The sequence below is a fragment of the Nannospalax galili genome, unplaced genomic scaffold, assembly GCF_000622305.1.
Source record: "Nannospalax galili isolate Female #2095 unplaced genomic scaffold, S.galili_v1.0 scaffold213, whole genome shotgun sequence".
In the NCBI taxonomy this organism is placed as follows: Eukaryota; Metazoa; Chordata; class Mammalia; order Rodentia; family Spalacidae; genus Nannospalax; species Nannospalax galili.
Window position 1 is genome coordinate 4,737,313 of NW_008335195.1, and position 23,653 is coordinate 4,760,965.

Below are 23,653 nucleotides of genomic sequence, written 5' to 3' on the forward strand. Positions count from 1 at the left end.
ATCACGTAGTTATTAAAACTTTTTAAATGATTAAAAATAAATAAAATATTTTTAAAAATCTAAGTACATGGGTAAATGATCTTAATATATAGTCTAGTTTTTCAAAATCAGGAGAGAAACCATTTCAGAAAGTTTCAAAATGTTAACAGTGTTCTATGATACAGATCAAAAATGTTGTGTGTATGTGTGTAAGAGAGAATAAGTTGACAAAATATCAACAACTGGTGAATCTAGGTAAAGGGTATGGAATCCACAATTGTTCTGTTCTTGCAACTTTTCAACATTTGAACAATTCGTAGCTACAATAAGCAAACACAAAGCAATTTTTTAAAGTCACAGGAAATATTTAAGATGGGGAAATTAGAATTTTAATGTCTCCTTTATTTTCTTCTACATTTGTAGTTTATAATAAATGGGCTTTGTTGTATCAACCAAACTTAAAAATAGATTTTTAAGGGCAACATTTTCTTTTAAGTAGCCATTAATGATGCTTCAATTGAACTTTCAAGGTTTATTCCATTTTGAAGCAATTCTGAACCACAAAAAAATGGGGCTTTGGGCCTGTTTTTCTTGCCTTACCTTGTTTTCCTCCACAGACGTGGAGCACAGTAAGTGTGGGTAGATGGTCTCTTTAAGAACTCTCCCATCCGAGGGGTACACACATTTGGAAAGCCCACTGCATGAGAAAAATTAAAAGCAGAGTTTAGAAATCTGGGGTCCTTTGTTTTGTCTCCCCTTCCCACTTTCAAAAGCTGATGGTACTATTCAAGTTTCTAAACTCTAGTTAGAAATTGTTGGGTTAATAATTACAAGTGACTTTTTGAAAGCCCAGCACCAGCTGTACAAGTTCTACATGGCTAATCTCATTCCGTCATCCCCTGCTGTTCTGTACAAAGGCAGAGGCCTGGTGAGCACAGCGTAAATCTTCCAGTGCCAAAGTTGTTTGGTTCTGGTTTTGATCATGGGCTACATGCAGGGCTTTTCCACAATAAACCTCCCAAAGTTCATTTTCTACCTGAATGTTTCCTGTGCCGCTCCCATCTGAGCCCACCTGTTCAGCAGCTGATAGATGTAACTGTGACCATCTTCTGTCCAGACGAGGATCCTGTGGGCAGCAAGCACCTCCCCACCAGCAAAACACTGCCCTCTGCTACTAACTTCAGTCCACAGGAGGGAAAAATCACAGTAGTCATAAACCTAAAAGATAGTGTAGGCGTATATCAACGGTAGCTCGAGATAGAAACTGCCAATGAGATTAGCAACAAATTATGCTTATAAAGACTACTGAGATGATGAAATTAATGCTAGAACATATTAAGTATTAATAATAAACATGGTGCACTCATGGGGCAAGGTAATATTTTACAACTTACTACTATTTCACTGAGATTTTTTTCATATTTATCCTACAGTAAGTTGCAGTGGATAGTTTACCTGCATGTCTCATTCCACAACATGTCTGTTAAACACAGAAACCCCCAATCTAAAATGCATAAATAATTTTATTCTTTTCCCATGGGTAGCTAAGTATAACAGTTGAAAATGTATTATACACAGAACATTTATATAGTAAAAATCCTTTGTTAGCACACATACTTTAAATATATGGCAAAAAATATATTATCATAAGACAGCATGTTTTTGCTGGCAGCCAGCTATATGAAATACTAAATAAAATAAAGGTGCTATCAAATGACAAATTAGCTTTCCTTTCCACTTCGAGGAATTAGTGAATTTATTTACAATGAAGGAAGGGATATTCCCTAAGAACAGGGGAATGACACAGGAAAGAAAAAAAAATTAAAATAAGATCATTCTAGATGCGTGCAATGTGTTAGCTTTCCAATACTAAAATGTGGGCACTGTGTTTGAGAATAATTTAGAGATTCCTTTCTTTTCTACATAATTTATTTTTATTTCACGTCTATGATTGTTTGCCAGCCTGTATATATGTGAACCATATGCATGCAGTGTCCACAGAGGCCAGAGGAAGGCATGAAAGTCCATGGACGTTACAGACAACTGCCATGTGGGTGCTGGAAAACAAACCCAGGATCTCTGCAAGAGCAGCCAGTGCTCTTAACCACTGAGCCATCTCTCCAGCCCCTAGAGATTATTTTCATTATTACTATGGTTTGTTGATTAAGTTAGAATATATTGGTATGCATACAATATCTTAGGGACAGAGAATCTGAAGACAAGGAGCTGAAAATTTGGAAGATGGGCCTAAAAGGCAAGGCAGCCCGTGCCCTCGTGATACCATTTAAGAGGTTTGTTTTGTGTTTCAACCACATTCTTATTGTTTCTGCCCAACGAGAAAGAAAAAAAAACATTTTTACATCACTGGTATTTCTTGTTAATTTTAATACCTTCCAACATTTAGAAAACACCACCAACAGGAGCCTCTCTGTATATGTGCAAAATCGTATTGTCTGACAGTTCAAGGAGTCAAGAAATTTCGATTCCTTTTCATAGACATCTTGTTTCTCCTTCAAAAAGAAAAAAAAATTAGTACAAATACAAGGGAGTTTATACACAAACATATGAAGACGTATTCCTGCATGTCTGACATGCATCCTTCCCAGATGCCTGGCATAGTCCAGTCCTACCATTATAAAAGGAAAGAACTTGTTTTCTTCTCTGGCTTGACCTAAAAAGTTAGTTTGTATAAGAAATGAGTAAAATCGCCTAAGATTTGAGAACTTATTATAGATAGTCAACCAAAACTCACTCCATAAGGAACCACTGGCGGGGGGGGGGGGCTGCTGAGAATATAAGCTTCTGCCTTTTAGATAGAGCAGAAAGATGAAATAAAAAAACATAATATGGTAATTAAAATGCACAATATCTAAACTGATAAAACAAAAAAGTAAACAAATCAAGCAAGACTGAAAAGACACAAGCTAACCAACACAGGACAATAGAACGATAGGCCTTCAGTAAGTTTCTCATAGTGTTGGGTGTGGTGTATGTTTCTAAAGAGTGACAAACAACACAGTGTTTAAGCCTCTGATGACAGAATTTCTAAAGACTGTGGAGGGGCAGGCTAACACAAATACTCTTTCCCCTTTGTCCATTACTTTAACTGATAGCCCGATGCTAGCAGCAGGTGAACACAGTAACAAATCTCCAAGAAAGTGATGCTCCTACTCATCCATCTGTTACTGCTCTCACACCCCAGGAGAAGGCTTCTCTACTGGAGGGGCCAGAAAGGCTTCTGCTATCAAAATGTAATCTTTACCCTCCCCTCTCACCTCCTTTGCCCCTTCCTCCTCTCTCCTCTCTCTTCTCTCCCTCCTTCTCTCTCTCCCTTCCTCTTCCTCTCTGTGTGTGAGTGTCTCTCTCTCTGTGTGTGTGTGTGTGTGTGTGTGTGTGTGTGTGTGTGTGTAAAAATAAATACAATTGCCTTTTTCATGGAGCCATGGTTGTTAGGATGCAACTCAACTGTAAAAATGCCCACCCCGGGAAAACAAATGGTGGGAATAGATAGAGATTAAACTTGAACATTTCTACACCAACATTTCCACTGTGAGCATGTAATACATTTATACAATTTAGTTTTCAATGTATATGATTGTACTGACGCAGAAAAGAGTGATTTCCAAGCTAACCTGGATGCTATTGATGGACGCCGAGAGATCCCACATCTTGAGCTCACCAGTTACGGAAACAACCAAAAGAGAATCTTCTGTGAAAAGAAAGAAAGTCACATGTGAGCTGTGCACTGCTGGCACCGGGCACAGTGGATCTCACCTACCAGTCACACAAGGAATGCACAGGGCTGAGATGGTAGGATATGCTCAACTTTTGTTTTCGTTAAATTAAATATATATATATATTTCAAGCCACATTCTAATTTTGCTTTAAAATTTCAAGGTTGGATGCTGGAGAGATGACTCAGCAGTTAAGAGCACTTGCTGCTCAATCAAGAGGAATTCAGATCCCACCCAGCACACACAGTAGGTGGCTCACAAATGCCCATAACTCCAGCTCCAGGAATTTCAACACCCTCTTCTGGCTTCTGTGGGCACTTGCACATACATACACATACAGACACATGCACGTACACATGTACATAAATAAAATTAATCTTAAAAACTTCAAAGTGATCCTTGTATATCCACAGAATACAACTAATAAGAAGCATAGCGCCTGTTAGATGTTGGCAATATCAGGTCCTTTTCAGACAGAAGTGCAGAGCCAAATTTCACCTTCCTTAGTTATCATCCACAGAAACTAAATTCTCAGCACTTCATCCAGAAGGGTCCAGGGTACTCAAGAAAGAAAGAAGGAAGGAAAGAAGGAAGGAAGGAAGGAAGGAAGGAAGGAAGGAAGGAAGGAAGGAGGAAGGAAGGAAGGAGGGAGGAAGGAAGGAAGGAGGAAGAAAGGGGGAAGGAAGGAAGGAAGGAAGGAAGGAAGGAAGGAGGAAGGAAGGAAGGAAGGAAGGAAGGAAGGAGGAAGGAAGGAGGAAGAAAGGAGGGAGGGAGGAAGGAAGGAAGGAGGAAGTAAGGATGAAGGAAGGAAGGATGAAGGAAGGATGAAGGAATGAAGAGAAAGAATGAAACAGAGAGAGACAGGGAGAAAGAAAGGAAGGGAAAGAGGGGAATGGAAGGAGGGGCAGAAAGTGGGAGGGAAAAATGGAAAGTAGAAGGAAAGGAAATAGAGAAAAAAGGAGAATGGGAAAAGGGAAGGGAAAGAGGAAAGAAATGGAAGAAAAATTAAAGGGGGGAGGGAGAAAGAGAGAGAGAGAGAGAGAGAGAGAGAGAGAGAGAGAAGAGAGAGAGAGACAGAGAGAGAGAGACCCAGAGACCCAGTCTGGTCACATCTCCCACAAGAAGCACTGCTTTCTTTTACCTTCTTTACCTCTTACCGGTTTCCTATTAACCAGACCCCCGGGTGGAGTGATCTCAGTTTTCCCAGATCTGTCTTACAGAGCTATATAGTCAGCACACATCAATAGCATTCTCAACTCTTGCCCAACAATTTCACATATATTTCACTCACAAAATCAGTGCACAATCCCTCAGAGTTCTACAGAGCCCAACCTTGAATTCTCACGGAGTGAACGACACACATGCACTTCATCCAGTCAGGGGACTGTGAAGAAGAAAAGGAGTGGACCACAGCCAGAGTTCCAGCATCCACGATGAGGACATCTTGATACTCCCCACAGCAGAGCAGCCAGCCCTCTCCGGTCATGCGGAAGGAGCAGTGGTAATACTGTGAAATGGAATTCCAAGAAAGAATGTATCATAATTTCAACTGTGGTGAGATCTCTGAACTTTAGTCTTGGCATCTAGTCAGAGAAATCTCTGAGCTGGATAACAACCAAAATCCCTTTATTCATCCCACACCCATGCAATGTACCCCATCATTTTTTTCAGGAGAAAGGTTGTTTCTTTTCAAAGAAATACTGCAAATCATAGAACACTCATAGATAATTTCTGCGGTGTTATTTTGAGTTAAGCAGCAACAAAAACCCAGGTTCTTTACCCCAGCAGTACTGCATCAGATTAAGAAGAAATGAAAGTATGTGAAGATTAGGGATTGTCCTGAACCAACTAGGTTTTGTAAATGTTTCCTCTTAAAAAAACAGGTCATGTATTCTTCTTCCCTGAGCACTGTAACTGGGTCTGAACCAGAGCACAGAGTGAGCCTTGCAGTGCCAGGCACTACCACCAGAAGCACTCCATGTAATACACAGACATGCTGTCAGTGACAAAGGAATAGTGCGACTGACTAGCTACATTTGATTTAATCCATCCACCAAAGGCAGACCTCACTTTAAAATTAGGGAAGTTCATAAGAATAACTGAACAACTGTCTGGAAAACTCTTACAATCTTTCTGCTCCCTCTACCACAGTGATCCCTGAGCCTTGGGAGACAGACATTTGATGTAGGTGTCCTATTCAGGGACACCTGCAGGCAGCTCTCTGCAGCCTCTTGCTCTCTGCTCCTCGGCCATGTCTGTGTTAATCACCATCTGCTTCTCTGGTGAGAGTTGAGGAACACATTAACCTATGGCTATAAGTTATTAGAAGTCAGTTTAATATGAAAACTATTCAGCAGAAAAGTAATATTAGGCTCTTTCCTATGTCCTGTGACCCATCTAGCCTCAGATTCCTAAGCCTGATATCAATGTCAGGTATTGGCTGGATCCTATGAAGTAGACTTGAAATCTAATTAGAGAGTGATTGGTTACTCCCATAATATTCGTGCCACTCTTGCACCAGTGGGCAAATCTTGCCAGGCCAGTTGTAGGTCACAAGGATTCACAGGTGGGGAAGGTTGATAATTATTTTTTTCTTTCTAGTAATATGGAAAGCACTTTCTAGCACTATGAAAGCTAGCCAAAAGAGATGAGGCTCTCAAGTCAGCACCAAACTGATTTGCCTTGTTTGTTCTACAGCTCATGTCTGTAGTGTCTTAACACCAAAATTCTGGTGGGTAACCAAGAGCAGGAGTAATGGCCAGTAATGTTTAAGAGTCTACTTATTCATACAAACGCACAGCAATAGTGACAGCATGTACAAGCCCCGTGCAAGCTGAAATCAGACAAAATTCCAGCATAGACATGGGGAAGTGAGTAACCTAAGGAAACTTTGGCAATTGATGGGGGCTGGGAGGTGAAGAGACTGTCTTTTTCAAGCATGGGATTCTTGGTAAGTTAAGCAAGCTCAAGTGGATGGACCCACACAGAAGGTCATTTTAAGATACAAATTAGATTCTTCAGGCTATATATAAATATATATATTTGGGCAGAGGGTAAAGAGGGGAGTCGTGTTTAGGGGACAGGATCTAAATACCATCAAATTATATTGTATCAAAATTCCAAAAATCCCATAAATATATATAATTTCAAAGCCAAAGAAGTCTGGCTAAGATAGAGTTCCCTAGCAAGTGATTGCCTAGCATGTTGATTCAGTTTGCTTTCTGTTGCTGTGATAAAACACTCTTGTCCAAAAGCAACTCATGGAGGAAGAGGTTTATTTCATATTAGGATTACAGTCTGTCATCAAGGGAAGCCAAGGCAGGAACTCAAGGCAGGAACTTGAAGCAGAGACCACAAAGGAACAACATTTACTGGTTTGCTCCCAGGCTCAATTCAGCTGCCTGTCTTACACAGCCCAGGCCCACCTGCCTGGGGCCTCTTGCACCAATTAGCAATCAAGAACATGCCTCCAATCTGATGGTGGTAATTCAAGTGAGGTTACTGCTTCCCAGTGTGCCAAGTTGACCAGTGGGATTAACCATCACAATGTGTGAGGAAGCTCTAGGTTCAGCCTCCAACACGGAAAATAAAAGCCCTGAAAGTGGAAAGTAATTATGAAGATTATAACTAGGCCTGTTGTTCTTTGACAAATATTTCAGAAATCAAGAAATCCATGGATAGAATTGGTTAAAATTTCTGGGGATGTAGCTCACCTAGTTAGAGTACTTACCTGGCATATTCAAGTCCTTGGGTTCTTGCTCCAGTACGGAACAAATATAGGAAAACTTTATTTTCTTTTTTAAAAAGAGTTTTTAAGGGCGCTAAAGAGATGACTCAGCAGTAAAGGACAGTGGCTTTACTGAGTCGGGTTCGGTTTCCAGCACCCAACATGGCAACTAATAACCATTGCAACTTCAGTTCCAGGGGATCTGACGCCCTCTTCTGACTTCCACGGGCATCGCACGATGGGTGCACTTACATGCATGCAAGCAATACACATAAAATAAAAACAATAATAAAAGAGTTTTTAACTTTTAATTATGTTGACATATGTGTCTGTATGCATGTGCAATTGAGTGCACATGTCTGCAGAGGCCAGAAGAGGATGTCAGATCCCCTGGCACCAAAATCACAGGCAGGTGTGAGCTGCCCTACGAGGGTTCTTAGAAGAGGTCTTCTAGAAGATCAATGCATTCTCTTGCCCTACGAGGGTTCTTAGAAGAGGTCTTCTAGAAGATCAATGCATTCTCTTGCCCTACGAGGGTTCTTAGAAGAGGTCTTCTAGAAGATCAATGCATTCTCTTGACTGCCGAGTCATCTCTCCAGCCTCAGAAAAAGTTTCACGCTTTATAAAAGCTTCATTAAAGTAAACCCATTCCATGTGCACCTGTATATTTTGTGTTTAAGAAATATGAAACAATATACAAATTGTTTACAAAGATAAGATACAGAAATGAATTAATCAGGAATAAAAATGTTGAACAGTATCTTTGGTTGGAGAGAAACACCTGAATAGCATGACTACTGATGATATTTTGCTGTCATGAAGGAAAAAAGAAACTTCAAGGGACAGGCATTCCCTGAAGACATTTCTTTAAGTGCATAGATATCAAATCAAACTGCATTTCTGTTTCAGTATCCAGAATGTTCTGAAGGGACTACACTTACACAGATTGCAGTGTGCCTATAAGGAAGGGTGGTCTTCTCCACGCACTGCCCATTGCTGATGTCCCACAGGTACATCTCCCTAGAATGGATAGACAGGTCTGTGTTATTTTCTGCCATTTCCACACAACTGACTGCAATAATTTTTGGGCCACCATGTTTTTCTTTTTTAATTTTATTTTAGTGCTGCTCTTAGGTACAATCTGATGGTTCTTGTGGTTTTTTTGTTACAGATTACTGGTAAGAAAATATTGTGGTTGTTAGCAGGGTTGACACACATAGCTGCATCTTTCTGTTTGAGTAACTGCACCCTGTCTGAGGCCTGCAAGCTTTGCTTTAGGGCTACCCTGGCCAACAACAAACTGGGAATACAGTCGTCGGGACCAGCAAGAGAGACCGCATGACAGTTTCCCCATGGAAGCAGCATCAGTAGAAAATGCTTTGTGTCAGTGAGCTTTCACTATGTGTCCTGAGAACAAAACGCATCAAGAGCTGTGGCTCGCTTTTTAGAAGAGCAAACAGTGCCACCAAGAGGCCACACGTGGTACATGGCTAATCAGGTTTATTTCTCTGATTTTTTCCAGATTTGAAATCCTGAAATGAATCATCCTTGCCACTTTATTTAGAAACTCTCATTGTATTGAAAGTTCTTGTTTTGTTTAATGCATGTTACAAAGGCATAAATACAGTCTATAAAATGAAGCTGTGAAATATCCAGCGTAAGGTGTTCAAATTATTTTCTGTTTACACAAAAATGATGGTTTCAGAGTTGTATAATATTATTTGGCTTCAACAATTTCAAGGCACAAGCCAAAATTTATATAGACATAAAAGCAAGCTTTATAGGCATCATTGGAAATGATGCAGTTAAGGGAAAGAATACAAATTAATGATGTTAAATATTATATGCATTTGATCATTTGAAGGGTTTGGTTTTCTTTGCTTTTCTAACCATACACTGAGAGCCAATAGTTTAAACCCATGATTTTGAAGCTGGGGCTATTTTGTTCCATGCTATCACTACTACCTTCCTTTAGACAGCAATGTTTGCAGCATCCTTAAGCGGCCACTAGGAACACACTACTGGCATCTAGTGGGGAGACAGCAGATATACTGCAACCGCTTGCCTTGTGCAGTATAATCTCCACAACAAAGAATGTCCATCCCAAAACATCATGGATCATGAGGTAGAGAGGGCATGCTCTAGATACAGAGGAAAATATTCATAGACAACTCCTCTGTTTATATATAACTGTATCCTCAAAAGGATTCAACGTCATCTGAAAAAATCATGTAATTCTGCAAAACGGGAGGGAAAAAAACCTGTGTGCACACACAAACACATGTGCATTTGTGAGCATGTAGGGAAAATAAGAAAAGACAGAAATTGAAATAATATGTTGCAGAAATAAAACAGCTAATAAAAGGTCTAAAAGGTAAATATGGTCTATGATCATATCACCCTGAAGGTATTCAATCTCATCTAAAGGGTAAATTCAGATATCTCAAGGATAAAGAAATTGAATTTTAAACAGCCAACACTAAACCATTAGTGCTATACAGTAGTGTAGGTTACTGTTGGAGTTTCCAACTCTACTACCCACCAAATATCATCTGAAAATATTTTTAAAAGTGACCTCCAAGACTTTTAACTCCATGGTTGTCACGGGGTACCAGTATGTGAGGCTTTAAAGACTCTTGATAAACAGATATGATTCTAAGTAAGCTTGTTTTTAAGCTGGTATCTTTATCGGTTTTTAATGGTTTGTGTTATATATGTGTGTGGGGGGGGTGCACACATGTGAGTGCAGGTGCCCGTGGAAACCAGAGGAAGGTGTTGGGTTCCCTGGAGTTGAAGCTATAAGCAGTTGGGAACTTCCTGATGTGGGTGCTGAGAACTGAACTTGGATCCTCTGGAAGGAGAGCAAGCACTCTTAGCCACAGAGCCATCTCTGCAGCCCCAGACATGGACACTCTTATTTTCTCCTCTACTCTCTCTGAAAGTTTTCTAGTCCCACGTCTTCATGTACTGTCCCTGTGCTATGGGAAACAGAGACTCCTCCATCTGACCATGGAAATCTGCATGAAGAAGTGTGGCAGTTCACATATCTCACCTTCAGTAAAAGGGGATCTTCTGTCTTTGGTTCCTATCAATGAACAGTATCACCTCTGTGCGCTTTCAAACTTACTCTTGGTCTCTTCTCACAGATTCCCCAGCTTCCCCAAATGTGGGCAGACAATACTGTCTTCTTTGGGTTAAATGCTTTTTTAAAAATCCTTTTAAAAATCATATGGCATGTTCTTTATTTCTTTTATTTGTGTTCCCTTTTCTGTTCAGAAAGGCACTGTGTGCACATAATTAAAGTCTGAAGTTAATCAGCATCTACCCACCTTTCCAACACTAGCCATGTTGACTGACCAGCTTACTCTTTCGTATTGCTGTGGTCTGAGACGATCCTATGTGTGGGGACCCAGAGGGTGAGAACCCATAAGCATTACATCTTAGAGTCTGTATTCATTTAAGTTTCCTAGAAACTTGGTGAGTTTGTTCAATATGGCTCCTTCCGTCTCACATTTGCCTTCTGAAATCTTCACTTGAATTTCAAAGAATGTCGTATAGCATTTTGTTACTTATAGATCTTTTGGTAGTATTGTCTTAAGTGCTATTATTTTCCCCCAGTTTTCACAGGTAATTTTGCTGGATATGTAGTTCTAAGTTGATAGATATATTCTCATTACTTTTTGGAGGAGTCCACTGTTGTATAACCTTCACTTTCTGGTCAGAAGCGGGTCTGGATTTAGTTAGCATCCCTTGGTAATTAACGTGTCCTTGCCACTGTCTACTTCAGGGATCTTCTCCTTAGCTGTCTACTGATTCCATGTCACCTCTGTAATGGTTCATTCCTTCATTATCTTATACTTGGCTGGGATTCCTTGATCTTTCAATTTTAGCCTACAATCTATTAATACTGTGGGAACAAATGAGAAACTGAGTCATGAACCTGCTGTCCCTTCTGCTCATCACTGAGGCAGGCGCACAAAGTCCACAGTCCATCACGATGGGTGTACAGCTGAAAAGGTTCTTTGAGGACTAAAAGGTCAACCTAGCAAAGTTACTTTGAATGCTGGCTTAAGGGGGGATTCTGCAAGAGCACAGTAGCTAAAGTGTAGGTACTAAGAAATACAGTTATAATTTTATTTACTTTGTTACTTTTCTTTTTTTGTATGTTATTTTTATTTTGTGTGTATGAGTGCATTGCCTGCATGTGTATAAGTGCACCTGTGTTATGTAATACCCATGGAGGTCAGAGAGGGCATCGGATTCCCCTGGAACTGGAGTTAAGGAGAATTGTTAGCCATCGTGTGGGTGCTGGGAATTGAACCAGGGTCTTCTGCAAGAGCAGCCAGTGCTCTTAACCATTGAGCCATCTCTCCAGCTCCCAAGTTACTTTTTGTAACTTTTTGAAACAACATCTCATTTTGGAGCTCAGAGCCCTCAAACCTTTGATCTCCTGCCCCAGCCTCCTGAGTGCTGAGATTACAGATAGGTACCACCAAACTCAGCCTCTAATAAATATCTTAGCATACCAAGCTCCTTTGTGTGGCACCCCAAAAGAACATTTCAAATCATTTTTTTAGCAAAGATAGACAGAGAATCACACCAAATCCAGGAATGATGAGAGCATTTTGCATCAGACACTTCCCCATTAACCCTCATTTCTCTTTGGAACTGAACCACTGCAGGAAAAACCTCCAGTAGCTGCAACTCAGGTACTTTCAGATGTGTGTCTTACTTAGCTATTGAGTTTTTCTCAACTCTCTCAGTAGTCTCAGAAAAAATAAGTTCTAAATTCTCCAGAGTGGGAATAATATCTCAGCATGAGCAGCAGGCCCATGGTGGTCTGGGACACGACGGTTGCAGGCAAGTGTGAAAGAGAAATAGGGTATTTCAGTTCTTTCTTCTCCAACATTCAGTCCCTCGACATATAAGCCACAGTTGCTTTATCATAAACCACGAACACAGGTAGCTCTTTGACATCCCTGCTACTGGCCATTTGACTAAACTGGACACTTGATTCTTCATTATTCTTCTGGTTCTCAAAACTCGGAGGCATATAATATTAATTTCTCCATACATTAAAAACAAAAGAAGGGGTTCCCTTGTTCTTTCTCAAATAAAAGCTCACAAATGCATGATAAATGCACCCCACATTCCTTTACTTACATTGGCAAAAGACTCATCAGCTGCCCGGCACTTCTGTTGCTGGGAGGGATTCCTAAAGCTAAGTCTTACTTCACTGGGGTAGAAGTGCCTTCATAAACCTGTCCCCAAGTACTGTGCATGTCCCCTTCCTTTACTCTCAGAGTCATTGCAGTCCTAAATGACTGCTCTCTTCTGTTCATTTTTTTAAAGTATTTTTTATTGTTAACTAGGATCCAATGGATCGACCCATACCAGACATTTGGGAACACAAATTTGACTCGATAGGCCTTAATATATATGTCAGAGTATATGAAATCTGGTATGGGTACTATCAGAGGGGGGCAGATAGGAGAGGGGTCTAAATATGGTCAAAATATATTGTAGGAAATTTTCAAAAATTCAATACAAATAATAAAATTTTTTTTATTGATTCTTTGAGAATGCCATATAGTGTATTTTGATCATAGTCAGCCTTTCTCCCTTCTCTACCTTGTCTTCCACCCCTCCCCTGACTCCATGTCCTCTATTGTAATTTTTAAGGCCTATGGAGTCTAATGTGTGTTCCCCAAATGTTCTTGGGTGTGGGTCCTCCCTTGAGCCTAGTCAACCTACATGGCATCACATCCTTAAAGAAAATCGACACCCTCTCCCTGCAGCCACCAACTGCCAATAGCTCCTCAGCCAGGATTGGGGTTTCTGACCCTGCTCCCACTCTCTATGCTGGGGTTTGCCTGGCTTGAACTTGCATAGGTCTTGTGCATGCTGTGCAACTGCTGCAAGTTCATATGTCCAACAGCCTTGATGCCTGGGAAACACTGTTTTCTTGTAGTTGTCCACCTGCTCTGGCTTTTACAATCTTCTACCCCCTCTTCCACAATGATCCCCGAGCCTTGGGAGGAGATAGTGTGATATAGGCATCAAGATCTATACATGTGTTGGGGCACAAATCTTGGTCCCCAATAATTAAAAAAGGGCCTGACATTGAGAGCCACAATACTGATTATATTCCTTGGAACTAAGACACCTTACGCAGTCACTCAGGATCTAAATTTTCTCCTTCAAACATCAGAAGAGTAACTTGACCCTGACATTCTTTCAGTCCCACATTTGTGCTTCATCACAACTTTTGTTCATTTATTTTGTAGCCCAGACTGACCTCAGCTCACTATGTGGCCGAGGATGACCTTGAATTCTTGATCTTCCTGCCTCTACTTCCTAAGTGCTGGGATCACAAGCAGACACCTCCATTCTTAGTTTATAGAGTGATGAAGCTCAAACCCAGGGCTTCATACATGCTAGGAAAATACCCTACCAACTGAGCTATTTCCCTAACCCTATCATAACATTTGTGTTGGAGAGATAAAAAGGGTTTGCATAAGCATGTGCACATATGTGCATGTGTGCATGGAAGCCAGAGGTCTATACAGGGTGTCTTTTTCAATCGCTCTTCACGTTATTTGTGTATGTGTGTATGTGTGTGTGTGTGTGTGTGTGTGTGTGTGTGTGTGTGTGTGTACTAGATACACTCAGGCAGGAGGGCCACATATTTGTGTAGGTGCATATGCATGTGGGGGGTGCATAAATGTGGAGGACAGAGTCAATGTTGGGTGTCTTCCTTGGTCCTTTTCTCACGGTTTCTCACTGAACCTGGAGCTCATCAATTTGGTTGGACTGGCAGGGCAGCAAACCCCAGAGATCCTTTGTCTACATTTCCCCAGTGATGGGGTTACAGCACACACCACTGTGCCTGACTTTTTACAAGGGCACCGGGGACTCACACTCATGCTTGCTTGACAAGCCCTTTACCCACTGAAGCACCTCTCCAGAACCCCCCCCACCTTCCTGGCCTTTAAAGAAGGAAGAAAGTGGAGATGGAGCGAGGTCTCCACACGCCACTCACCCATTTTCAGCAGCGCTCACGACATACGGCTGCTTAGAGAAATCCCTGGCTCTTGCCAAACATGTCACTGAAGCTGAGTGACCGAAGAGGAGCTCTTTAGCACAAATCTGAAAATGATAAAGATGAATTCTCTAAACAACTCTAGACTTTTGGAAAGACAAAAGCACCATTCTATATGTTCTGAATAGGAAAGCTTTTATCTTGAAATTTTTATGTACACAGTTTCAGGAAATCTGATACATAACCCATCAAATCTGCAGATTAGGAAACCAGGGGTGAAGGGATTGTGCTGTAACAAACTTTTTATTTGCTGTCCATTAGGAAACTTAGGTGGCTGCCAGACTTGGTTTTCAACATTAGGTTTTGAACACAAGTAAGTCACAGAATGCCACCAAATGATTCCAGCCTATGAGCACACAGATTCCATGCCAAGTGTGGTAGCGTGTGTCTGTAATTCCAGCACTAGATAGGCTGAGACAAGAAGGTCACATATTGAGGCCAGCCTGTGCTACACAGTGAGACTCTTTCTAAACATAAAACTGTGTGCAGATTATAGTAGTAAAATTAATTTTAAAAAATACTATAAGAAAACATTACCTTTTTGTAGCCACCGTAGGGCCTTGTTGATGAGCAGAATGTCAATAAAGAAATTTGGAAAATGGTGTGGTAGTTTCTCAAATAAAAATAAATTCTTTTGGTATTTATCTGAAACTGAAATGGGTACTTTAAAAAGGTATCTGCACCTGTGTTCTTTGTCTCTTTAGTCTCAGTACTCTTCTTCTAAAAACAATCTAAGTAGTCACTGATGGATGAACCCAAAACAGACCAAATGAATCGTATGAGGGTCAGTGGTAACCAGCAACTCGACAGGATCTAGAGTCATCTGGGAGACAGGTCTCTAAGAATGCCTGTGAGGGATTACCTAGACTAAGGCTAGCTTCTGAGAATGTCTTTGAGGGATTATCTTGATTACATCAATAAACATGGGCAGACCCATCTTAATTGTGGGTGACCTTTCTCTGGACTGAAAGAAAAACGGTGAAGGTGGGCTGAGCACTAGCGTCTTCTCACCACTGTCTGTTCCTGACAGTGGGCGTGATGTGACCTGCTGCCGCCCACTCTTATTGCCATGGCTTTCCCACCATGAAGGACTGTACCCTGAACTTGGCCCAAATAAACCCTTCCACCCTTATGATGCTTTTGTCAGATGTTTTATCACAGCAGCAGGAAAAGAAACTAAGACATATGGAATGGGGTGCTTAGTCATCCACAGAGAGCACAGGCATGACCTGGAGGAAGAGCTGCTAAATGAAGCAAGCCAGCCACAGAAAGACACACGGCAGGCTCTCCCTCCCATGATAGTCTAACATACCCCAACTCATAGAAATGCAGAGAACTGTGGTTTCCAGGAACATGGTGGGAGAGGAAAGGGCAGATATTGTCAGAGGGTTGGAGCATCAAGTTATATGATGGATAAGTTTGGGAGACTCTGATGCATGGCATGGCAGCTTGGATAATTGTATGGTCTTGTGGGTAAGGGATGTAGCTCAGTGTAGAGTAATGACATTTGTCCTGTGTGAGTGCTGGGTTTTACACAAGAAAAATAATGATGATGATGTACTGTGGGAAATTTGCTGAGAGTAAGTAAATATTAAGTGTTCCCACTATACACAGAACAGCAACAGTATAAGGGGACGTATGTGTCTGTTAATATTAGTGTTTTACACACATCTAAGCAGCAACTCACCACATGGAACACCTTTAATAAATATAATTTCATCTGCCAATTAGGTACTAATAAATCTAAAAGAAAAACTGAAATTCCACAAGTCATAGACATATAACCAATCTAGCTACTGGGAAAGACATTTTAAGCATCTTATTTCACTTCTAAATTATATTACCAAACTTAAAAATAATGTTGCTTATTGGTGTAAAAATAATGACCAAGGGGCTGGAGAGATGGCTCAGTGGTAAAGAACATTGGTTGTCTTTGCAGAAGACCCAGGTTTGAATCCCAGCACCTATATGGCAGCTAACAACTGTCCGTAACGCTAGTTCCAGGGGATCCAACGGCCTCTTCTGTCCTCTGTGAGTATTGCATGACACGAATGCACTTATCTACATGCAGGCAATACACTCATACACATAAAATAAAAATAATAAAATATTAAAAAAATAATAACCAAGAAAATAAGAGACTGTAATGTGATTATTTAAAATATGCAGAGTTCCTAGAAACTCAGTTTTCCCAATGGAAAAAAAAATACATCTGTTTAAAAATTAGTCAAAAGAGCTTGGCATGGGGGTACACACTACCCCAGAACTCAGGAGGCTGAGGCAGGAGGGCTATGAATTTGAGGCCAGTCTGGCTGAGGAGCAAGTCTTGAAAAGTAAAATGGACTTGGTTTGTTTAAAAAAAAAAAAAAAAAAGATAAAATCAAAAATTCTAAGCAAGTAAGTCATGGAAGGATGGTCATCTGGCAGGTCAAATGACTGCATATCAGATGGAAAAGGACCAAGATCAAAACGGTGTAACACCACTTCATGGCTAACAGAAGAGGGGAAACCCAGAACCCTGACAAGAAGTGCGGGACATGAGCAGCAGGACTCATCTGATAGGAACCCAAAGGTACAGGCACGTGAGAGAAAGTCAAGCAGCTTTTTATGCAATTAAACATATTTGCATTGTAACATCCAGCAATAACATTCATTGGTATCCCCCACACCAACTGGCAAGCATTCCACACAAAAACCCACACAGGATTGTAACAGCTTCATTCACCATTACCAAGAGTGTAAAAGCTGTCAAACTGCCTGCGTTGGTTATTTCTGTTTCTGTAACAAAACGCCATGGCCAAGGCAACTTAAAGAAGGAAGAGTTTATTTGGCTTATCATTCCAGACGTATAAGAGTTTATCATGGTGGGGAGGCACGGCAGGAGGCAGCCAGAGCAGAAAACAGAGAGCACACATCTTTACAGCAGAGGGGGGTGCGGACTGGAAGTGGGACAAAACTATGAAATTTCAATGTCCACTCCTGTGACACGCTTCCTCCAGCGAGGCCTTACCTCCTGAAGATTTCATGCCCCTCCTAGTATCACCTCCAAATGACCAAGTGTTCAAATACTTGAGCCTAAGGGGGAGCGCATTCTCATTCAAACCACCACACTGCCCTTCAGTAGCTGAGCAGATGCGTAAACCGCAGTGTACAGAAATATCATGTAATGCTGAAAAGAAATGAGCTACCAAGTCACATGGACCAAATGAAATGCATGTTACTCAGGTGGATGAAGCCACCCTGGACAGCCCGGCACTCTGTGACTCCAACTCTGACTCTAGACAGGGTGGAACTAGAGAGGCAGAAACTAGCCCCTGATGTGGCTATCAAGGGTTTGGGGAAGCAGGAGATGGTGGGGAAACACAGGTTTCTAGAACAGTGAAACTACTCTGTATTATACCACATACAGCCAGCATGAGTCAGTACACGTCTATCAAAACCCACAGAATGTTCATGAAGCAACAGGAAGAGGGTAGCAACTCTAATGTAAACGGTGGGTGGTGGTAATCACAAACTCTGAATTAATTGCTTGTACCCAATATGCCACTGCAGGGTGACATGGTGAAGCTGGGGGTGGGGGGAGATTTATGTGGAAAGGAACCAGAAACCCTGTTCCTTCTACTCAGTTTTTCTAAACTGCTTTTAAAAAGGAGCTACTAAAATTTTAAAATACCTAATTTGACTCTCTTCCTCATAAAGAGTAAAACAAATCTTTATACACAAGAAAACTAACTGAATGATTACTTACAATGCTAATGTATTGCTCCTACATGAGTTTTAAAGTCCCCCTATGAGTGTGTTTCATTCATTATCTCATGTCCAAAATAAAAAATACATTTTGTATTAGTTTGTAAAACAATATTCTGAAAATTAAAACTAAAATGCAGAAAACATGGGAATGGAGAGGCAACTCGGTGGCTAAGAATGATTTCTACTCTTGCAGAGGACCAGAGTTCTGTTCCCAGGGTCTACATTGTGTAGTTTATAATCTCCTGTAACTCCAGCTCCAGGGCCTCGATAGGTACTGCACACACATATATGCACACACACACACACACACACACACACACACACACACACACCACAACTACACACATAGATGAAAATAAAATAATTTCATAAAGAAAACACATAAGGTTTCCTTAAATGGGTAATAACCATAATGGATCTGAAAAAATAATTTGAATGAATAGAAAATGTCTTGTGGGTTATAAAATACCTGTATTCCACATGGATGGATATCCACTATAGATTTTTCTGAACTATTTAAACATAAATGAGGTGGTAACCAAACATCCATGTAGGTAAATTACCTCACAAGATAATAGCTCCCTTCATTTCTATCATGATCAGGATTATTATTATTATTTTTTTGGTCTTTTTGAGACAGGGTCTCCCTGTAGGCCCAGCTGTCCTGGAACTCACTATGTAGACCAGGCTGGCCTTGAACTCACAGAGATCCACCTGCCTCTGTCTCCCAGTGCTGGGATTAAAGGCGCGTGCCACCATACCTGGCATGATCAGGATTATTTTTAAAAATCTCTTGTCAGACTAAAATTGCAGTGCTACAAAGAAGGTCTTATGGTTGATTAAAGTGACTTACTAGATTATATAACTTTACCTTCTTCCTTGAAAATTCAGACGATTCCAAGTCATAAAACAATGCAATCTTTACACAGCCACATGTGAGCTTCATCCTTTCTGATGGATTAAAAGCCACATCAACTCCAGGCACATCAGACTGCCCCCACCCCGGCAAAACATCAAGAGGGAAGACAGACTGTCACCTTTCCTATGAGCTTCTCCTCCTCCTACCAAATCCCATATATACATGAGTACATGGTGTTCACTCACCATCCTTACATTTTACTATACTCTAGAGCTGCTGAGAAAAGTTTTTTAAATTATACAATCATACCCAGCTCTTGTCATAATGAAATCAAGGAGGATTTGACTATTAGGCATTCATTCTACCTGTATGAAGCTCTGGTCCCTCCCACCCCATCCTTAGGTATTCTGAACAGCACACGTGAGAAAGGAAAAAGGAACATGACTAGGTGAATGTCCACCATGCTCTAGACAGTGACTAGTGCAGCCATATCATGGGAAGTCACCATTTCCCAGCTGAGTAATGCGAGGCTCAAAGAACATGGCATGTTCTCAGTGTCACAGAGTTGGGAAATATCAGGGTTAGGACTTCACCCCACCTCTATTCTTTTTCCACACACACATCGCTACTCTTAATTTTTTCATGTTTCCTCCTGCATATTAGACAGTAGCAAATATGTCATAGAAATGTTAAACTGCCTGAGAGGATGGTTATCTCTGTCCTTGTGTTTAATGGTATGAAGAGCCAGCAATTGATATTAGAAGACTCAAGCAGACCTCAGAGCGTCCTGGGACACCGGTGGGCTATGGAAGTAGACCTGGAGTCTGGAGGAGGCATGCATGACTTCATCATGTGATACTAAACCCAGGACAGGGAAACTTACTTTCTAGCTCCCTAACACCTGGCATCCCATCATCCATGAGCAGAGAAAGACAGGTAAGCACCCAGCTCCCACAGAATCCCTGGATTTTTTAAGATACCAGAACTTAAGCATCTAAACTTCTCCATGACCAAATCTTACCTTCTTTCTAAGTCTCACCTGTCTCTGGCCCAGGTTTATATCTAGACTCTAGCAACAGAGGGCTCTTCATCTACCTGCAGGTGCAAGACACTTCCTAACACAGAATGACCTTCTTCTTCCACCCTTGCATCTGATCCATATCCCCACTCTCTAATGATGAGGTCCTCAATATTGCAACTACTGGCATTTAGGGTGGGAAATCCTTTGTTCCAGGCTGTCCTATACCATTAAATGTCAATAGAATCTCTTTGCTTCCAATTTTCACAAACAAAAATATCTGAAAATGTGATCAAATGTGTCTTGGGTGGCAAACTATCCTCCTGTTAAGAACCAGAGTTCCAACCCTGAGCAGGTGGCTTTCTCTTAAAGTGAACATGGCAGAACTTTCCAGAGTGTATTAGTTTCTCTTCACTGCTGTGGTAAAACTGCATGACCAAAAGCAACTTATGAAACAGTTTATTTGATTTTATGGCCCTAGAGGGATACAGGGAGGCATGGCAGCAAGCAGCAGGCATGGTGGTGGGGGCAGAAAGCTGAGTGCTCACATCATCAGCAGCAAAAAAGATGCAGAGAGAGAAAGCTCGAAGTGGGGTGAGGCTAGCACTCTCAAAGCCCACTCTGACCCCAGTGGCATACTTCCTCCAGCAAGGCCACACCTCCTCATCCTCTCCAAACAGTGCCACTAGTTGGGAACCAAGTGTTCAAATATTCGAACCTATGAGGGATCTTTCTCATTCAAACTGACACTCCAAGAGAATGCACACTACCTACTTAGGTTCCTCACAGGGTGACCTACGTTATCCCAAGTCCTTACTCTCCTAAACTACAACCTCCCCAGCAGCCAACGTAAGTATTCTTTTTCAACTCTAAACTCATTGGCATGTACCTTCAATCCCAGCCCTTGGGAGGCAGAGGCAGGTGGACCTCTTCAAGATTAAGGCCACCCTGGTTCACATCATAGACTTTTAGGTGGACTGTGACTTGGGAGACTGTCAAAACCAATGAAAAAAAAATCATCCCTAACCTCATGATTATCTAGCATTCAGTCTAACTTACTATACACTCAAAATACAATTTGAAAAAAATGCTGAATGAATATCAGAAGTATATGGGAAAAATCAGAATGCTAGGATTTCAATTTTCTTAAGCTTACAATGAACGACCTATGCATTGCTAGGCAGCCACTTCAGCCAGAAAACCATATGTATCCACAAGAAAAAGATCAGTAAGACATTTTAAGCCATTTAGGAATATGCATTTAAATGAAATAGAAATCACATATTTTCAAACATATATGACCACCATTTTCAAAGCACAGCTGTGGCAGTACCACCAATTCCTTCTCTTAACTGTCCATAAGCATTGAGCTGAGATGGTCTGATGTGCAGTTCTTGGCAGCCCTGCAGCAGAAGGTTTCAGTGATGGGAGGTGTTAATTAATTACACCATAAAATAGAATTACAATTAATTGTTAATTTAGGTTTTAAAGTGACAAACTTTAAAGGCTAAAAATAGTTTTGATCTTTAAAAGGCTCCATAATGAGGGCAATATACTTTAAGTACATCATTAGTTTAATTGTTCAGATTGGGTCTAGAGACTGCCAGAGTTAAGCAAACATCTATTCCAATATGTTAAATGTTTATGACTTGGGACAGAAACAATTAATTGCTAATCGATGGGTCCAATCCTAGGTGAGGTCAGGTTCTGAAGTAGGAGGACGATGGCAGTAAATTGGATGTTGAGGCATTGATGCTGTAAAAATCTCAGGAAAGTAGAGACAGAACGAACAGCAAGAAGGATGAAACTATCAGAAACGTTAAGTAATGAAGAAACTACTCTGTTCATAGTTGCTTTCAGGAGTGTCTTTTGTTTAGATTAATGAGCCATAAATTTTTAGAAGGATACTTCCATGTGTATAGTTCACTTACTTAAATATATAACTCACGATATAATACAGTAAAACACAGAACAGCTTAAAGGGTGATGACACTTAGCTGGCAGGTGAGATTAACTCTATTTCCACTTAGCATCTTGGTTTGTCATGTAATACTTTATTTTCTCTGAATCCATAAGTAAAATCAACGTATGAGTCCAGCAAGCATCTACTCCACCACTGTGCGAGCTTTCTACCATCACTGCAGTTTCCAGAAGATGAGTTTATTGTGTGAATGCTGTTGAGTTAATACCAGTGGTCTTCACTGACCTTCAGTTCGCGTGTGAGACTCCAGAGGCAGAGCTGGCCCTCCTGACTTCCGGTCACTATTGTCTGCTGGTCATCTGTGATCATGATGGCAGTGATGCTGTGGGGAGGGGCCTTCCTTCCCCACAGGGCCACTGCCTGCAGAGCAGTCCTCATGTTGGATGACTCCTGTGGAAAAAACGTACATGGGTCATCTTTCTTAAGCTTGAAGGAATTCACACCTATAATCCCAGCGCTGTGAAGGCTGAGGCAGAAATATTGCCATAAGTTCAAGGTCAGTTTGGGTTAGATAGTGAGAGCCAGGCCAGTCTGGGATAAATACATTGCAAGTCCCTGTCTTAAAACAAAAAGCAAAAGACAGAAGTTAGAAGAACTGATGACATCACAAAGTGGGTATGTGAGGATGCAACTTTCATGGCGTGTTTGCTTCACCGTCCATCAGAGAAGGAAGTCAGCTGACACTGCCATCACCAGCCCACAGCTAGTCAGTGGGAGAGGGGTCGCTTTCCTTCCCTTCTTGGTTATTGACTTGATGCTCGACAATGGGACAGGGAGAGTCTTCCCGCCACACCCAGAGCTGACAGTGTTTCCATCTCAGCTTGCTCCAAAGCCTAGCCAGGTCTCTCAAGAATAAAGCTGTCTAGATAGTTCACTCTGAACATAACACACCTCCTCACCTGTGAAGCACATGTGTAATCAGCACTTACTGTCGTCAGAATAAATGGAAAGCCTCTTCCATAAGAATTCAGTTTTCAAAACTTCACACAGGAAAGAGTGTCAGGATTCCGCCCACCTTCATGCTGCAGCATTATGAATTTTATAGTTGTGTTTGATCTGTTTTTGTGTTTCTCATCCTCCTAAGAGTAATCTTCTCTTTCTCCTTTGTATGCAGTACAGGACCTAAGCCCAGGGACTGGCATCACCTACCGTTAGAGCAAGTCTTCCCATCCCAATGAACCTAACCACGATCATCCCTCAAAGACCTGCTGGAGAGCTGTCTCCCAGGTGATTCCACATCCTGACAACACTAACCATCATATTAAAGTTATTTAAGATGTTCAATTATACATGTACATGTATGTATATATTTATACATACATGGATGAGCATGGATAAGCAATGACCTTGTGACTACAAATTCAACATGGTCATCTAAAAGTCTGCAAATAGTACATTAAATTTTTCAGTTGTACCTCATTGTAAGGAATGTAGTTCTTAGATTTTCCTGATTTTCTTATTAGGGAAGTATATAAGCCTATCCATTCTGTTACACAACTCTGA

General features: G+C 41.1%; 1 protein-coding gene across 2 annotated transcripts in view; it reads right to left on the reverse strand.

The window, feature by feature from the left end:
* Wdr72 (WD repeat domain 72) overlaps positions 1-22,528 on the reverse strand; it is a 215,313-nt gene extending 192,785 nt beyond the window's left edge. Inside the window, exons 1-8 of one of the 2 annotated variants that reach the window (XM_008829780.2) lie at positions 22,376-22,528; positions 14,483-14,589; positions 8,382-8,460; positions 5,046-5,220; positions 3,612-3,688; positions 2,370-2,489; positions 1,052-1,197; positions 562-676 (exon numbers count right to left, since the gene is read on the reverse strand). In XM_008829780.2, coding sequence (XP_008828002.1) covers positions 562-676; positions 1,052-1,197; positions 2,370-2,489; positions 3,612-3,688; positions 5,046-5,220; positions 8,382-8,460; positions 14,483-14,589; positions 22,376-22,528 — 972 coding nt within the window. Of the gene's footprint in view, positions 1-561; positions 677-1,015; positions 1,198-2,369; positions 2,490-3,611; positions 3,689-5,045; positions 5,221-8,381; positions 8,461-14,482; positions 14,590-22,375 lie in introns of both variants that reach the window. The other variant, XM_008829779.2, reaches the window with a different exon arrangement.
* Positions 22,529-23,653: the final 1,125 nt, after the last annotated feature.